The sequence below is a fragment of the Pteropus alecto genome, unplaced genomic scaffold (assembly GCF_000325575.1).
Source record: "Pteropus alecto unplaced genomic scaffold, ASM32557v1 scaffold5, whole genome shotgun sequence".
Taxonomy (NCBI): Eukaryota; Metazoa; Chordata; class Mammalia; order Chiroptera; family Pteropodidae; genus Pteropus; species Pteropus alecto.
This window is the reverse complement of record NW_006441953.1, coordinates 18,209,334-18,226,133: the sequence shown is the minus strand read 5'-3', so window position 1 is coordinate 18,226,133 and position 16,800 is coordinate 18,209,334. Positions and strand designations below refer to the sequence as shown.

At 40.6% G+C, this 16,800-nt stretch overlaps 1 protein-coding gene across 1 annotated transcript in view; it reads right to left on the bottom strand.

The window, feature by feature from the left end:
• SEL1L3 (SEL1L family member 3) overlaps positions 1–16,800 on the bottom strand; it is an 81,810-nt gene that overhangs the window by 3,641 nt on the left and 61,369 nt on the right. The window contains exons 18-23 of the mRNA XM_015595045.2: positions 11,220–11,310; positions 11,003–11,087; positions 9,722–9,831; positions 5,479–5,606; positions 4,767–4,869; positions 4,612–4,684 (exon numbers count right to left, since the gene is read on the bottom strand). Of these exons, the coding sequence (XP_015450531.1) occupies positions 4,612–4,684; positions 4,767–4,869; positions 5,479–5,606; positions 9,722–9,831; positions 11,003–11,087; positions 11,220–11,310 (590 nt within the window). The remainder of the gene's footprint in view (positions 1–4,611; positions 4,685–4,766; positions 4,870–5,478; positions 5,607–9,721; positions 9,832–11,002; positions 11,088–11,219; positions 11,311–16,800) is intronic.

Here is a 16,800-nt window from a genome sequence, read left to right as displayed (position 1 = left end):
GTAATATTTCATGACATGTGAAAAACATGAGATTCAAATTTCCGTGTCTCCTGTAAAGTTCTATTGGAAACCATTTGTTTTCATGTATTGTCAATGGCTGCTTTCACATTATAAGGGAAGCTGAGTCAAGACAGAGATGGTCCTTAAAGGCATAAATGTTTATCTGGCCCTTTACAGAAAAAACGTGCCAACCTCTGTTGTAGACCATTGTAGGAGAAACAAAGAAAGAAGAATATGAGAGAATACACTGGGTTAATGATTACTGAGATAGTAAAATGTTTGCAAAGATGGGTTTAAGGGGATGAGTGAGGGGGAAGCCCTGGAAATTATATGCTATGAATGTAGCCTACTTCCTTTGGGCCTCTGAATCTAGCAGGGCCCAGTCCAAATACGTGATCCACATTATTTAAACACTTCTTGTGAGTAGAGATACTGGGAGGGCACCAGGCTAATGAGACAGGAGACCGGTGAAGTCTCACCGTCAGATCGCTGCAGCTGTACAGCTACTGCTTTTTTCATGAGTACCACTTTGTGACATTTTACTGTAATTTTAGTAGAAATCTCATTAATTGGAAATGTAGAGGACAGGAAAAGAGTAGGAAAAGGCTTAATTAATCTTGTTCATATCAACCTCCTCTTACACTAGGGTAACCACTTAGGCAGAAAGGATGAGTTGGCTTAAATTATGAATGTTTTGAATAGGCTGATATTGGCTTAAAAGGTTACTACTCAGTCATACTTAGGAGCTGGTTGTTCTGCAAATCTTTCTCTATACTGCGTATTCTACTTAGACATAAAGTTTACATTAATGGTACGAAGGCAGGACTCTTTCTTTGAAATGGTCATTTACATTTCTTCTTCCCTTTACCTTCCTTCAGGTAACCAGCCGGCCTCCATGCCTTTTTATTTATTTATTTATTTAGTGGTGGGGCAGAAATGGAGATGATTCTAGACATACTTTGCTTTGGGATCTTTTTGTTTTCTTTTTTTTCAAAAGCCTGAGCCCATTAAGGCAATTATGTCTGGCGTTCCTGACAGGCAGGGGAGAGGGCGCGTGCTTCGGAGATGCGCTGAGGCAGGACAATGAGCCTTCTTGGAGTCTGGGATGTGGCTGGGCCTGGCTGTGGGTTAGACCATCAGCAGAGCCCTCACTCTGTGCCTTCAGCAATCTGAGAGAGGAAGACTTGGGAGAAAAAAGGCTAACGATACTCAGCTTTAGCAAAGATGATGGGACGCCAAGTGACCCAGAAGCTGCAAAGCCAATGGACCTGGAGGGACAGTGCAGGCCCGGGGCACTATGTGTGTTCTGCTATCAGACTGGCACCATTTGAGTGTGCCTAGTGTTACCCAAGACCCAGGGACCTTTGCAAAACCTGGGAGGCATCAACCTCAAGAGAGATGGAGCTGCCTGGTGGAATGCGAACTAAGAGTCAAAAACAAGTTCCCTTAAAGGAGATGGAAAAGGTGTGCAATGTGTTTTGTATACTTGTTTTGGTCCCCTTGATAGACTAGTCAATAAATACCATCTTTAGATGCTTTCAAAAAGCATTTTATGGTTTAGAAAGAGTCTAATGGCATAGAAAAACATAGTAGGCTCTGTGTCATACTGAGGTAAACCAAGCTATTTAAGTGCAGATGCTACCTGGTGTCAGCATGCTTTCATTGCAAGTAAAATGCCCCGAGGACATTCCTCCTTGGAAGCTACCAGCTAAAACTTGTGGAGTTCTAAGCACATTGCATCTTATCTTATTTGGTTCTCTCAACTACAATAGGAGGTAGTTGTACTATTTCCACTATTTTACAGATGGGGAAACTGAGGCACAGATAAGCTGCCTCCTTTGTCCAAGGTCACACAGCTAGCGGCAGGGCCAGAAGTGTAGCAGCCTGAGTCTCAAGCCTGTGCTGTTGGCTACTGTCCTGTGCTGCCAGCCTTCTGAATGTGGGACAGTTCAACGTGGCAAACGCAGTGCAGTATATCACAGAGCACATAAACTCAGGGGGAAATGAAGGTATTGGGGCTGAATGCAAAACGGATGGACAGCTCAACTGAAAGGTTTGACCATAAGTTAGTAATTTTTAAAAACAACTGACTGGAAAAATGCAAATCATGAAATGACAAAGATCACTAACTTACAGCACAGTCTTTACACAAAGCTACTGCATCTTTCCCCTGCCCAGGGGTGGCAGGTCATGGGACCTTGGCAATTGCTCATCAGAGAGACACCAGTGGTAAAAACTTTGCCCTGAGGGTCCCCCTGCAGTGGCTTTTCTCCAATGTCTGTGCCTCTGTCACCCCTGTCCATCTCCCTATCACTGATGGAGTACCTTCTTATTTATTTCAAAGCTACTGACAAATTTGCATTTACGTCGAGGACTTTAAAAATGTGAACGTAATTTACTATATATTTTAACTCAACGTTAGCTCTAACGGGGCTGGTAAACACCACTTGTGGGGGCACATTTTGGAAATTGTGGAATTTTTTTTTTTTACTTCTAGACCCTTAAACTCAAAGTGCGCTCCATGGAACAGCAATGTGTGGACATCACCCAAAAGCTCATTAGGGATGGAGAATCCCTAACCGACAACCAGAACCTGCGTTAAACGAGATCCCTGGGTGATTCGTGTGCACATTAAAATTAAGAAGCACTGGGCTAGAATTACATGTTGAAATATATATTATTTTATGATAATTAGTTTCTTTCAATTTCTCCTTTATAATGCTATTAGGGCATTATTTAAAAATATATGTGTAGGCAGGCTAATTGTTATTCATTTCAGGGTACCAAAAATGTGTGGCAAAATATTTCTTATATAAGGAGACCACAGGTTTGAGACAGCTGATAATGACTGCTTAAAGTACGGTGAGTTCGAAAAAGTTTGAAATTTTGCTGCCCTCCATCCTTTCTTGGACTTTATTTGTGATTTTGGGCAAGCCACTTCATCCGTTTGGCCTTAATTCTTCATCTGTAGAATGAAGGGCAGAAAATTAAATTATTTTTAAGATCCTATGCGATTTCACTAAAGCTGGTGATTGGGGAGAAGAAGGGAGGTACGTGCAGGAAGAAGCAAGTGAAAGAGTTTGGGGAAAAAAGGAAGAAAATGGGTAAAGGAGCAAAGGATACATAGGAGGGGGACATATATGAAAGGGCAGGTGGGACAGGGTGACGAGAATGTGAAGGGACTGATAACTAAGACATGAAGAGAAGAGAAAGAGATGACTTCTGATAAAAGCAATTCCACCAGCCCATGAATTTTCATGGCTACCAGCTGGCATAAAATCATAAGGACAATTTTCAGCTCCTCTAACGGAATTGCATTTGTAATAATCATAACAATATTTCTACAGAGTAAAAATGACAAAGATAATTTGAAATGGAAAACACTGACAAGATGCAAAATAAATGTGCTATACCTAGCAACAAATTTAGGGATGAGACAGAATTTGCATGAGAAAAATTTATAAGCTGGCATACCACAGGGCATCAAACCTGGAAAGGCTTTTGATGGTTCCCTATTAACCTCCTCAGGTAAATCAAAGAGAAATGATTCTGTATTAGCCTCTCGTAACAGAGACTTCTGTCTCACCGTCAAATCTGATATGAAATGTACTCCTTTCGCTTTCCATTATCTGCTACACAAATGATGACCGCACGGATGCTTAAATGCCACGTCCAGTCCTAATGTACCCTTGTGTAAATGCCCCTGTCAGTTTCATGAGTGATTATGTCCTTCTGCAGTCATCCAAGATGGTGGAAAATCATAATCATTTGAGCACCTAAGCATGAGATCACAAATGACAGGCTCATGATCTCACAGGGGAGATAAGCATAACAGCTAAAATTTATTGAGAGGGTTTTATATGCCAGATAAATATAATAGCTAAAATTTAACTACAGTTGTCATTTGGTAAGTCTCATGTGTATTTTTTTCACTGAACCCTTTTAACATCTCTGAGAAGTAGCTACTATTATAACCTCATTTTATTGATAAGAAATTGGAGGATCAGGAAAGTGAAATAACTCTCCATAAGTCACATAGCTAGTAAGTAGCCAAACTTGGACTCTAAGCCCAAACAGAAGTGACTACTGCCCTGAACTAGCTCAGAAAAACAATAGTGAGAAGTAGAAACCACACTAAAATACATGTTTGCTTTACATTCCTCCTCAAATCCTCCCTCTGAATCTTTGTGGCTGGGTATTTTTATTCTTCACGGGTGCTTGTTTATCATTCCATTTGATTAGTTATCCTTTGACTGGGATAGAAAGGATAAGACTTCATGCTGGAGGGGGCTCCAGAGCTAGGTTTTAAGGTACACAGACATAGAATTTTGATAGCAGATGTATTTTCAATGGCAGAAGACACTTTAGTTCAATTTCTCAAGCTTCTTATTTAAAAAATTCTGCTTACTTTGAAAAATACAACCATAATTGAGGCCTTCCGCCAGCCAGACATTACGATACACCCCTAGGAGAACCCCCTACCCATGAATGACCATCCTAACTAAAGGAAATAGCATGGCCAATGGCACGAGGAGGGAGAAGGTCATTTCTCTGGGAGGGAAAAAGAATCACTACATTTTTATATTGCCCTGGCTTTTTAGAAATCTTTACCTGAGACGGACTGGAAATACTGCACGGTCCAGGCAATCAACATGGACAGGAAGAAGGTTCCCAGGAAGTAGGTCTGCAAACATCCAAAGCACACGTCAGATGACCGACAAGGGGCTGGGACCATGAGGGCAGGGCTGGCTGAAGACGGTACCTACCAGGGCAGAGTGCAGGGCAGCACCCCAAATAAGCCGGAGGTGAAGGTAGAGCCAGGCCAGAGAGCAGGGGCTCAGGGACTCCTCACTACTGTGGCTCCAGCACCTGCAGACAAAAAGCACAGGGCATCTCGATGTGTCAGGGAACTTAGGTGGCATTGCTCATGACCGGCGTTCTCAGATCTTCAAAACCACCTCCTTCTGCTTGGGGACAAGCGGGCACATTTGAAATGAGAGACAAAGGAATAAAGCCAGTTCTAATGGGATGGCACCTACCCCCAAATTCTAGGATTCTGGCAGAAATCTCAGAAAAAGATCCGTCTTGTCCTTAATAAGAAGCGACCAGGTCAAGAAGGCCCCCGAAGCATGGGGGTTGCTAAGCAATCCTTATGTCCGTGTGTCTGCCCAAAGTCCAGATGTCGGAATGCCTCCCTATCTTGCAGAAAAGCATGGTCTAACAGGACATTTTTTCTTTTTTCCACTCTCCAGGAAAACCTTGGTCAACAGTTTAACTTCAGATTAAGCTCATTCTGTATCATAAGCCTCAAATACTGGAAAAAGGAAGTAAGTTTGGGTCCAGCTGAATGTTCTCTAATTGAAACAAATCCTTAGCCCTTTTTATAACAAGTGGCATTACAAAAGTAGGGCTAACTTTAACCAAGAAGCAAAAAACACCCATCTGGGTTCCACAATACTAAAGAGGCTCTGAACTTACCTTTCGTACAGTTCCTGGAGGATGGAGATGTTATTTGAATGGACAGTTGGGTCAATTTCCAAGAAATCCAAAATGTGATGTGGGATTATAGCACCTTCCTCAATTAGCAGGGCCAGGTTGAAGAAACCCTGAAAACAAGCCACAAAACCACCTCATTAACAACTCATAATAAAACCCAGACACATACCCTTCATCAGAATGTAAACTTTTACAACCTCTAGAGTTTTTTTTCAGTCTCTAGAGCCAGATGGTTTTGTCATCTTCATTGATGAATTGTTTCTCTAAATATATGCATCGAGAAATTTATTTGCAGGAGAACCAGGAGGCTTTCAGAGGATGCTGGGTCCCATCTGCTCAGAAGCCAGTCAACCGGGGGATCTGTCCTTTCCTGCTCACTCTCTCAAAACGGAACTTGCTGGAAAAAGTGCCTTCGTGTCATCGATAAGATCAGAACGCCGAGTTGAAGGCCATGTCCATCACTTACGACTGTGCCCTGGGTCACCATCAGCATGTCAGAAATCTAAAACGTTTTTGTGGCTGGGGATGGTACTCCTGACTGAAGTTCTAATACGCAGACTCTCTTATACACAGAATAACGGATGGGTGTTTGTCTCGGTTTTCTTAGGCCAGTGTGGGAAACCTCTCATGACTCCTCTTGGCACAGACCTCCATTCAAGCCTGTTTTCCTACCTCTTCCTTAGACACCTTGTTCTTGATCCTCAAAGGTAGGACCTGCCTTGTTGGGCTCTAAAGATCCAATAAAATAACAATTAAGAGCCTGATGGTGGAGGTGCTCCATCAAGCACAGAAACTATTGTACTACCTGCAGGAGATGTACAGTCCATCATGAGCTGAGCATGTGGCCAGACCAAGAAATAAACAAAAACTGATGTGTTGCTTACTATTAGGGCTTTACAAATTTCACTGGATTGTTGCCCTTCAAAGAATTTATGGTCATGTTTTAATGACTTATATCTTTCCTTCCACCTTCCTTTTCAGTTGCCACTGACAACGATCTAAATGAAAATCACCATCCCCCTGGGTTGTATACGCCAGGACTCTCAAAAGCATCCTATGCAATAATCACGATAAAAATAACAGCAGCTAACATGTTCTGAGTGCTTGCTCTATGTGAGGCACTGTTCTGTTCTACACATAGTCACTTAATACTTATAAGAACAAACTGAGATAGGCATCATTATCCTCCCCATTTTAGAGATGAAGAAATTGCGGTACAGAATGGTTAAAGAATTTGCCCAAGGTCACGCAGCTGGACAGGGGGCAGAGCTGTGCTCCAAACACAAGCAGACAGGGTGCAGAGTCTCCAGTCTTAACCTCTATCATGCTGTCCAATAACCGCTAAGTAGAGAAAAGTGTTAAGTATCTTTAAGATGCGCGCGCACACACAGAAAGTAGAATATTTCTCCACTCTTCGAAAGTAAGGCACTCTTAAAACTTGATGTATTAGAAGAAAAAAAAAATACTCTATAAAAATTTAGTCTTTAAAGAATAGAAAAATAACAAGATTAAAATAAATGGGAAAATAGGCTAGGGGAATATCTGTATGCAATGTAAGAGTTTAAGGTTCATTATCTACTGGGCAAATGTATAAGCAACTAATCATGATTTAAATTGAAAAAAAAAAGTATCAAAACTCCAATAGATAAACAGGCAAAGAATAAGAATAGAGAATTCATATAAAAAATACTAACAGTAGTTATCACAGAGAAATATATGTAAAAGGGTCCACCCCACTAATAATCAAATAAATGAAATTCAGGACGATCCAGAAGTTCAACTTAAAGTTATGCAATTAGCAAAATTAAGTCATGAAAACATCCAGTGTAGACAAGATTTCAGTTATCCTCCTACACTTAACCACTGCTTGGTGATGTATTAATTGGAAAACCTTTTCAGAAAACAATTGGGCAGTAAACTGTTACTAGGTAGCCATAAAACCATTTAGTAATACTATCCCTCAGATTATAAAGAAATTATTCAAATGGAGATAAAATATGAAAATATGAAAATGTTCATTGTAGCACTAGCTATAATTACAACACAATAGGAAATGACCTCATCTTCCTTAATAGACTGTAAGTCTCATAAAGACAAGAATATTGTCTATTTTTCAAAATCTTATGTCCCCACCTCTAAGCACTGTCCAAGACATGGCAGGACTGAATAAATATATGCTCAATCAATGAATAAATTAGCAAACAAACAAACAAAAAGTCCACCAATAAGATAAAGTTTAATAAATTACAGTCTCTCGGCTCAACAGAATATGGAGCAGCGGTTGAGAGTGATAATTAGAGAGAGACTGTGCAATAAAATTCACATATTTCTATAATATATTAAAAGAGTGGCATGTTGACTCTAAACATTACAGACACACTTGCCTGTGGCAGGAACTGGTAGGGAACATGAAAACATGAAGGAATAAAGTCTCTGCCACGGACTGTTCTTTTAAAATTACACTTTAATGTTTTTATAACATTATCTTTCCAAAAAATAAAATCAGATTTTAAAAAATGGTCCAGACCTAATTTTGAGTATCAACAGATATTGTCTAAGGGAGTTTGGCTCCATAGCAAGTCTTTCTAGCACCATTTCCTATTCCATTCCAGAAGAAATAATAATAGATCATGTCCATTGAGTCAGTGTTGGGCTCAGTGCTTCCCATCAAACATCTCATAAACTCTGAGGTCGGTACTGTTATTATTCCTAGTTCACAAACAAGAAAACGAAGACTCCATGATTTAGTGACTTGCCACGTACAAATCACTATGAAGTGAAAGAGACGTGAGATTTTAACCCAGGTAAAGAACCTCTCTGATGTAGTAACTCCTTAAAAAAAAATAAAATAAAATAAAATAAAAAGACTAAGAGAGGGACAAGTTTCCAATTTTTACTCTGTGATCAAATCCCAAAGCACAACACCAGAAACCCACTGCCTACGAGGATAATGACTATTCCAACTTCCATTGTGAAAATGACCCTGAGAACCTCACAGAACTCCAATTAGGAGATGCAGAAGGAATGAGGGAAACAGAGAATCATCATTAGCATACCACAATAACTGTCACAAGAGCTACCGAAGGATACTAAAATTAGTAGGCAGCAGTTTGAGGAGAAATGGGATATTTGCATAGTCACAGACTATCTCCCCAAGATATCTCGAAATCAGAAAAATATTAACTTTACAGGAGAGAAACCCAGCAGAAACCATCTTAACCAAATGACAGAGATCAACCTTGCCAGCGACAAGACGTCATGTACACCTCATATAATAACTTGAGGACACATCACTTCTGTGCTATCCTTGCCCCAAAGGCATCATCTCAATCTATTCATGAGAAAACAGAAGCCAGATCAAAATCAGGGGACATTCTACAAAATACTTGATAAATATTCTTTTACAGTACCAAGGTCATGAAAGACAAGGAAAGACTGAGGAACAGTCACAAACTGAAGAAGACTAAAGAAAAATGACAACTACATGCAATGTAGGATCCTGGAACAAAAAAGAACATTAGTAGAAAAACTAGTGAAATCCGAATAAGTCTGAAATGTACTTAATGGTAATGAACTGATATTGACTTCTTAGTTTGATAATGATATTGTGGTTATGAAAAATATCCACATTAGGAGAAGCTGGATGAAGAGAATACAGTAACTCTCTGTACTCTTTCTGTTACTTTTCTATAAATCTAAAAATATTCCAAAATAAAAAGTTTCAAAATAAAAGTCACTGAGAGCAAAGTCTTATCACTGAAGTGTTATTGGCCCAACTATACAAGCAAACTATTTCCCATCTTGACCATACTTTCAATTTCTTGAGTTCGTTTGATGAAATCTGGTAGAAAGACTTCTGAGCTTAGAACCAAAAGACCTAGGTTTAAGCTCTGGCTCCTTCATCTTCTACCTGATGGTTTGGCCTTGAGTCATGTATCACTTTATCATAGTCCTGGTACCCTCTACTATAAAATGGGTATAATAATCCCCACCCCCCAAGAGACTATCGTGAGATTGGTGTGAGAAACACAGTAGATGCTCAGTAAAGGGTAAACATTCATGGTTAGTGTCCTCACAGGGTCTTTGTGAGACTTGTGACAATGGATAAGAAATGACTTTGTAATCTGTGAAGCGTATGTAGACGGAGGGCTAGTGAGGACTCTATGCCTTATAACCTCACACACGGGCATCAGCGCATCAGCGACAACTCAATCTTTGTTGTTACCTGGGAGTCTCCATCCAGTGCTGCTTGGGCGTACATCTGCACAGACAACTCGAGGTCTTGCGACTGGTTTTGGTGGCCATAGTAGTAAAGGTCACCCATTTTCAAATATGCTGCAGGACAAAAAACGCAGGTCCATTTGTCAAGCGTTTTTTTTTTTTTTTTTTCCAGACTGACATTTTAACGGTTGGCCCATTCCCATGACTGAGAGTTTTTCCTACCAGAATCCAAATACAGAACACCTTTAGTTTTCTGTTTTGTTTTGTTGTTTTGTTTTGTTGGTGTGGCAGGAGTAAAAAAAAAAAAAAAAAGACTTGCTGAGGACCCACATTCCCAGACATGTTTTCTTGCTTTGCTTGGTAGCTCTCCTGAACGGGTCTGTTTGTGAGAATCACAGCCTGCAACCTCACAGCCCAATCAGTCAAAAACTGGGGAGGCACTTTATATCACATCAGAAATTTTACAGCCTGGGTTTGATGACTGATAGGTATTTCTTTATTCTATTTATTCTATTTTATTTTTCCTCTGAGGGAAAAGTTTTGTTCAATAGCGTATGTATCATTCAAGTATCCAATCAGAAAAACAGAATCCACGTCAGGCAGTTCAAAAGAGAGATTTCAGCACTGGAAGGGCATGCTAGGAAAAGCCGAAAAGGCAAATGGGGAACAACAGACAACCCAGACATCAGCAATGCAGGAAGCTACTACCATATCTGGGCTAAGGATCAGCTGAGACCATAGAGCAGGGACTTCCAGGCAGGAGCTGGGACCACGGAAATAGCAGCCACTGCCAGAGACTCAGGCGGGCCCAAAGCATAGAGAGAAACACCTGGGCTTTCCCCCTCCTGCCAGCCTTCAATGTCCTGTCAGGGTAGCCCAGTGGCTGAAACTAATCAGAAGCCCCAGAGCAAAGGAGTCTGGGAATTGTAGTTCCTGGCGGGTAGCCCCCTACCACATAGAACAGAGCACAGGAAGATAGGGAATACATGTGAGGGCGAAAAGGCAAACCACTGGCTCAGAGAATCTCCACGATAGCGTTCTCTTTTGAATTCTCACTGACCAGAGAAATGGTAGGTCCAAGCACACAATGGACAACGGACGAGGAGACATGCCTTGCAGGAGGCTGAGAATTGAGTTTGGTCATGATCTTAATAGCAGAGATTTTCACTGTCTTTCCTAATTGTTTAGCAACATCACACTTCACACAAAGCTGTTAGATGTTCCCTGTTACTAAAGATTAAAAGCCTCCAATGCTTCAATTGAGCACCTGTTTTTCTATACATACCAAACGAAGGCGCATCAATTTGGAAAACAGAGAAATTATAGTATCTCCAAACACAGTTAACACCCAAGTACCTCGCGGCCAGGTCCTAAGGAGGTGAAGGGGGAGAAAAAGTTAATTCATTCATATTTTGGCCAAGTGACTAATTTTGCCTCCCTAAAACCCAATTCATCATCCTTAACCTTAGAACATCTATTCTGAGAAGAATACATTTACTTACTGGCCTCTCCTCACAGATGTGGGCTAAATTTGTCTGTGACACTTCAATTCCAGTTTCTGCTGCTAAAACATAATACAGCAAAGCTTCGTGCCTAAAAATAGATGATTAATAATAAATTTCATATAGTAGCGTTTACTAATATTCACAGAGAGCTTGATGTTCAAACAGAAGGGCATGAAATAAGCAGTTTTTTTTTATTAAAACCACAAAGCCATGAGGTTTTTTTTTTTTTTTTTTAAATAAATACTGTTGTTAAAAATACTTACTGCATGCACTGATTTATTTTCTATCTTAAGGCTGAAGTGACAGATAAGGTTGGGAGCTAGTTGATACAACAGCTACCTCTACTGGCTGAATTGCAGGTCGAATACGAGGCTGGGTTGTCGATTAGCCTTCAGTCCTTGATTTCTTCCATCCTCACTTAAGAGGACATAGTGGTATTAAGAAAAACTCTCGTGCTTTTGAGTCCTGTTTTGTGAAAGGCTTTATGGAGCTTAGGATTCTGAAACGGGCTTAAAGTCGAGCTTTTGTGGTACATTAGAAGTTTGGCAAAGGAGAGGCAGTTTACCAGGGGCTTGAGAGCAATGGTCAGAAACACCCATGAAAAGATAAATGTTTGACACTACGATAATTAAAACGATGAGAGACCACTTCTCATCTGTTGACAGGTTGACACACGATTCATAACACGGATAATGGCCAGGACTTGGGGAAATGGACATATTCCTAAAACCACTGTTAGCGGTTAAGCTAATTAATGCAATGGCTCAATGTGGGAAGTCTTACAGTTGCACAGACCACTTGGGCCAACAGTTCTTCCCATGAAGGTTTATTCTAAAGAAACAATTAGAGACATGTGCAAAGATTCTGTGGCGAGAATTTATGGCAGAGCTGTTTAAAAGAATGGGGGAAAAAACTGGAAACAATTTAAATATTTGAAAATCAGTGACTAAATTAACCTACGGCGTAGCCACTTTCCAATGAGGCCATTAAAAACGTTGTGGCAGAAAGATGGCTATGCAAAATTTTTTACTCAGTGGAAAAAAATGGTAGTATAAAAACCAGTGCAATTCCATTTTCGTGAAACAAAAATAAATCTGCACACACACATGTCCACATACACACAGATACTTATACGTAGATAAAAAATAAAACCTAAAAATTATCTACCAAAATGCTAACAGTACTTATCTCTGGTGAGAATGCAAGTCATTTTTATTTTCTACTTTTGACTTATCTGATTTCCTCCGTTTTCTTTGTGTCACCCAGTTTATGAGTAAACATTTATTTTAACTATAAAAGGTTGTTTTGAAAGCTTATTTTTCATTTTAAGTAGTTGACATTAAGAACTCTTAATTTTAGCTCCATCTAGGAAGTGGTATAAGAGAAGGAGGGGGAAGGGTGGGTTAGAGGGAGTAAGGGAAGCAGATTCTGAAATCATCTTTTCTACACTGCTAAAGCTGCTTCTGGCAGACCATCCCTTAGGGACAGAGAGAGGTGACTAGGGAGTCAAATTAGGACAGCAGACTTTCAATCAGACATATTGCAGGTCATGGGCCACGTGGCTGCTGAGTGGGCTGATTCTTGGTCTCTGAGACACCCAAGGCAGCCGACCAATTAGCCATGACTCATCCTAAAGAGACACAAGGCTGGCTAAGCAGTGTCCCCTGGATAGGCAAGCCAGCTAACGAGACACAACTGCAGCCGCAAAACCACCACATAAGACGCCCAGACATTTTCTTACATGAACTGCAAAAATCATGTGTGGTGACAAGAATCCTCAGAGCAGATGGAGGGTATGAGAGGGAGGTACAGCAGAAAGTCCCTGTCATTCTGTAATATGATCCTGTTCCAAAAGTCTTATCATCTCAAGTGTCTTCGGAGTCAGTCAGGCTTACATCAATGTCTGTTTCCCTCAGGGACGAATGAGGGATGGTGTATACTTCTCAGTCCAAGGTCAAATATCAAGCTGGCTCCCCCTGCTGCCATAACCGGATAGAATGTGACTCATGTTATTAAAATGTAACAAAATTGAGTTTTTCTTAGACAGCAATAAGACAGACTATTAGGATTTGGGCAGGGAGGGCACAAGGTTGACACTCCCTGTAAAACGATCACTATGATAAATTTTATAAAGCAAAATCTTATCTCTAAAGTTAGTTTGATGGTGGTGGAGAGAAGGGAGAAACAAGTTCCTAGGAAGACTTCCACCGCCCAATTACTGTATTGGAAATTTCATAGAAGCCTCAAGCATTTCCTTTGAGGAAGCACTGTAATCCATCAAAAAGATGTCTACAAACATTGATGTCAATGAGGTACTGAACAGAAATGCACCTCTGTCTTCCAGCTTGCAGAAGCAATGTTCAGAGGCCAGGGTATGCCGATTCCACCACCACTCATTTTCACATAGCAAAGAGTGAACTGTAGGCGAAGGTCAGAACACTGAAGACCAGACTTTCTCAGCTTATTAAGACTTCTGAGACACACCGCCTCTGTAGAAACCCTATCCGCATTTGCTCTCCCTCCCAGGGCTTGGCTCTTACTTAGCTGTGTTTCAACAGAAATTGCCTGAAAGCATTAATTATAGGTATTTCTATGCTCATATTCATGAAACAAAACATTTCCTCAACATTTGCTGTTGCAGGCAGCCCAAAGACGAGCCACAAAACTGTGCTGCCTTTCCTGAAATTTCCTCAAGGTTTAGGAAGCCAACCAGAGCTTCAAGTTTCATTTCCAATGCACTAAAGTGAAATTGTCCCCAAGACAGTCATTCTGATGGCGGTGGGGCGGGGTGGATGCAGAGAGGAGGAAATACAAAGAATGAAGTTAGGGGCACATTTGCTATTCCCCCACTTCGAAGATGGCACATATATTTATAGAACTTTAATGATGCTTCTTAATAATCAATTCTCAGGCTGCTGGCTGCAAATTGTGAATCTGACTACCTCTGAGCAGGTTCTCACACAATTATATTATTTTCTCTGTGCTCTTTTCTGCCAATGCCTGAAGCAGCTCAAACTGGAAGGATGAATAGCAATCCCGGAGTGGGATTCAGGACCCCTGCTCTGTTGCAAAAAGGTGAATCTCTTTCGGCTGGAACTTGGCATGCCTGCTTGTCTTGCCTCAAGCCCACCATAATTGGGCTAACCTCCTGGGTTAAGTATTTGGGTGTATTAAAGACAAAGAACAATAAAAACGTGTGGTTCACAGATAAAACACATGTATGGGTGAGTCAGGGAGAAATGAAACATGACAGATGGACTCTTCTTAGCTGACTTTTCTGGTGTCCGAGGACAGCCTCAGGCATGACAATATTATCTTCTGCATTATGCCTGGACAGCAAAAAGCCCTTTTCTCAATTATGCTTCTCTTTTACGCTATCCCATATAAATCTTGGAACAACACAGAAAAGCACAGGCTCATCAAACTGACACATGTAATTTGAAAATAATGTCCAGAATAAATTCACTTGCAGAAAATGTAAAGAGGGGATGGACTTGGGACATTGATAGATGATTTAGTTCTGTTACGGCAAAATAAATGGTGCCCAAAAAAGTCACATTGTGGGGAAGCCACACTCAAGTATTTTCTGTTTCATCCCTGGGACAAGTATAGGGGCTTGGAGAGAAGAAAGAGATAGAAGAACTTTGCCTCAAGTATATTTTGACAAAGATTCTCCCATTGTAATGGGTACTAGATGTTTCTTTCTGTTGATACGAAGAAAAGCCTCAAATTCAGATTGAGACTTATCTGTAACAAAACTTAGCATCAGCATCAAGATTGGCAAGGATGTAGAGAAACAGAAATTTATAGATGGTTGGCAGGAGAATAAATTGATACCATCATTTTGGGAAGCAATTGGCATTGTAAACTCCAACATGTGCCTACCCTGTGACACTGCTCTTAAGTTTATATTTTAGAAAAAACTCTTCCTCTGTATGTCATGAAATACATAAAAAAATGTTCATGGCCACATTGCCCTTAAAAACAAAAAAATGGAAAATAACCCAAATATGTGTTAGTATGAGAACCAGTAAGTAAATTGTGGTATATGACAGGGGCAAAAATGAATGACCTACAGGAACATGCATCAAAATATATAAATCTCAGAAACATAATGTTTATTTTAAAAAAGCAGTTGAAGAATCATATAATAACATTCTAATAATATAAAGCTCAGAAACAAGACAAACTAAATCTATTGCTTAGATAGATTAATATATTCACATACATCAAAAACTGTAAAGAAAGCACGATTCAGGATGAGAGTTACTTCTGGGTACGGGGGGCGGAGTTGGGTTTAATCTGGGAGGGACATGCAAGGGGCTTTCAGAGTTCATTTTCTTCAGTAGGGTGGTAGGTTTATGGGTGTTTGTTTGACTGTTATGCTTTGGAACCTACATATATATCATATTATTTCACATGTATCAACTGTCGTATGACAAAAGAACAGACAAACAACTTAAATGATTCATGCCGCTTCTCTATCTCAAACGCTCTGCTCCTTTTGCCTGGATTCTTAACTCACTACCTCCCCTGCCCCTTCGGGCTCCCCCTTCTCTTCATGATCATTCACAGTCGTTCGGTTAAGCATCTCACGACCCAGCTCCGTCACGTAACCACCCTCTCTCAAAACTATTGCTGGCTCCCTGCTACTCCACAAATTAAGTAAAAAGTGTACGACCTGCCATTCAAAAGTCCATAAAGCATACCTCTTTGGTCTTGATTTTTTCACTCTCTTTTACCAATCTTACCCTAAAGGTAAACTGGTAGCTTAATTTTCTAGACACTCCCAGAATTTTCCTATCTCTTTGCTTTTGTTCTTGTGATTCCCTTCACCAGAAACGCGGTTCCCTGAATGGCTAAGTGGACATTCCACCCACCCCTCAAGGCCATATCATCTGCCACCTCCATTATAAAGGGTGGCCTAAGTCCCCCAAACCAAATAGCATCTCTCCTCCTCGGAATTGCTGATGCTCTTCATACACTGTTCACAGTGCTTAGGTTATATTTGTTCCATCTATTTGGCTTAATTCATTCACTCGGTAGTTTTTGAGCACTTTCCAGGTGCCACTAGGTATTAAGCACTGGAATACAAATCACAGAGCAATCAACAAGTAAAAAGCAATCATGATCCATGGAAGGAACAAAGGGAGTAAAGAGTCAGCCAGGACTTCTGGGCATAATGAACAGCAAGTGCAAAGGCCCAGAGGTCAGACAGAACATGGGCCTTGTGAGAAGCTGCAGGCAGTTCAGCGTGAAGGAGACTAAGCAGAAAACTTCCCCAAGCCCTACTCATGGCGCCCCCTGCAGCGTATGGCGAGGTGCCTGCATGTAAGAGCACTCAGCAAAATACGCTGAACTGAACCCAAATTCACAGTGTAGAACACACTTAATTCCCCCATCCCCCCAAAAATCAATCTCTTGTGGCTGAATATTCTACGGAAGACAGCAGGCCACAAAAATCTTAATTCACCTTGACCTTCACAGCAAATTTTTAAATGTCAAAGTGCTTTGTGGTGTTAAATTCAAAAGTAGGCAAGAAAGCTAAGCTACTAAGAGGTACTCTCTTTATGGAAAA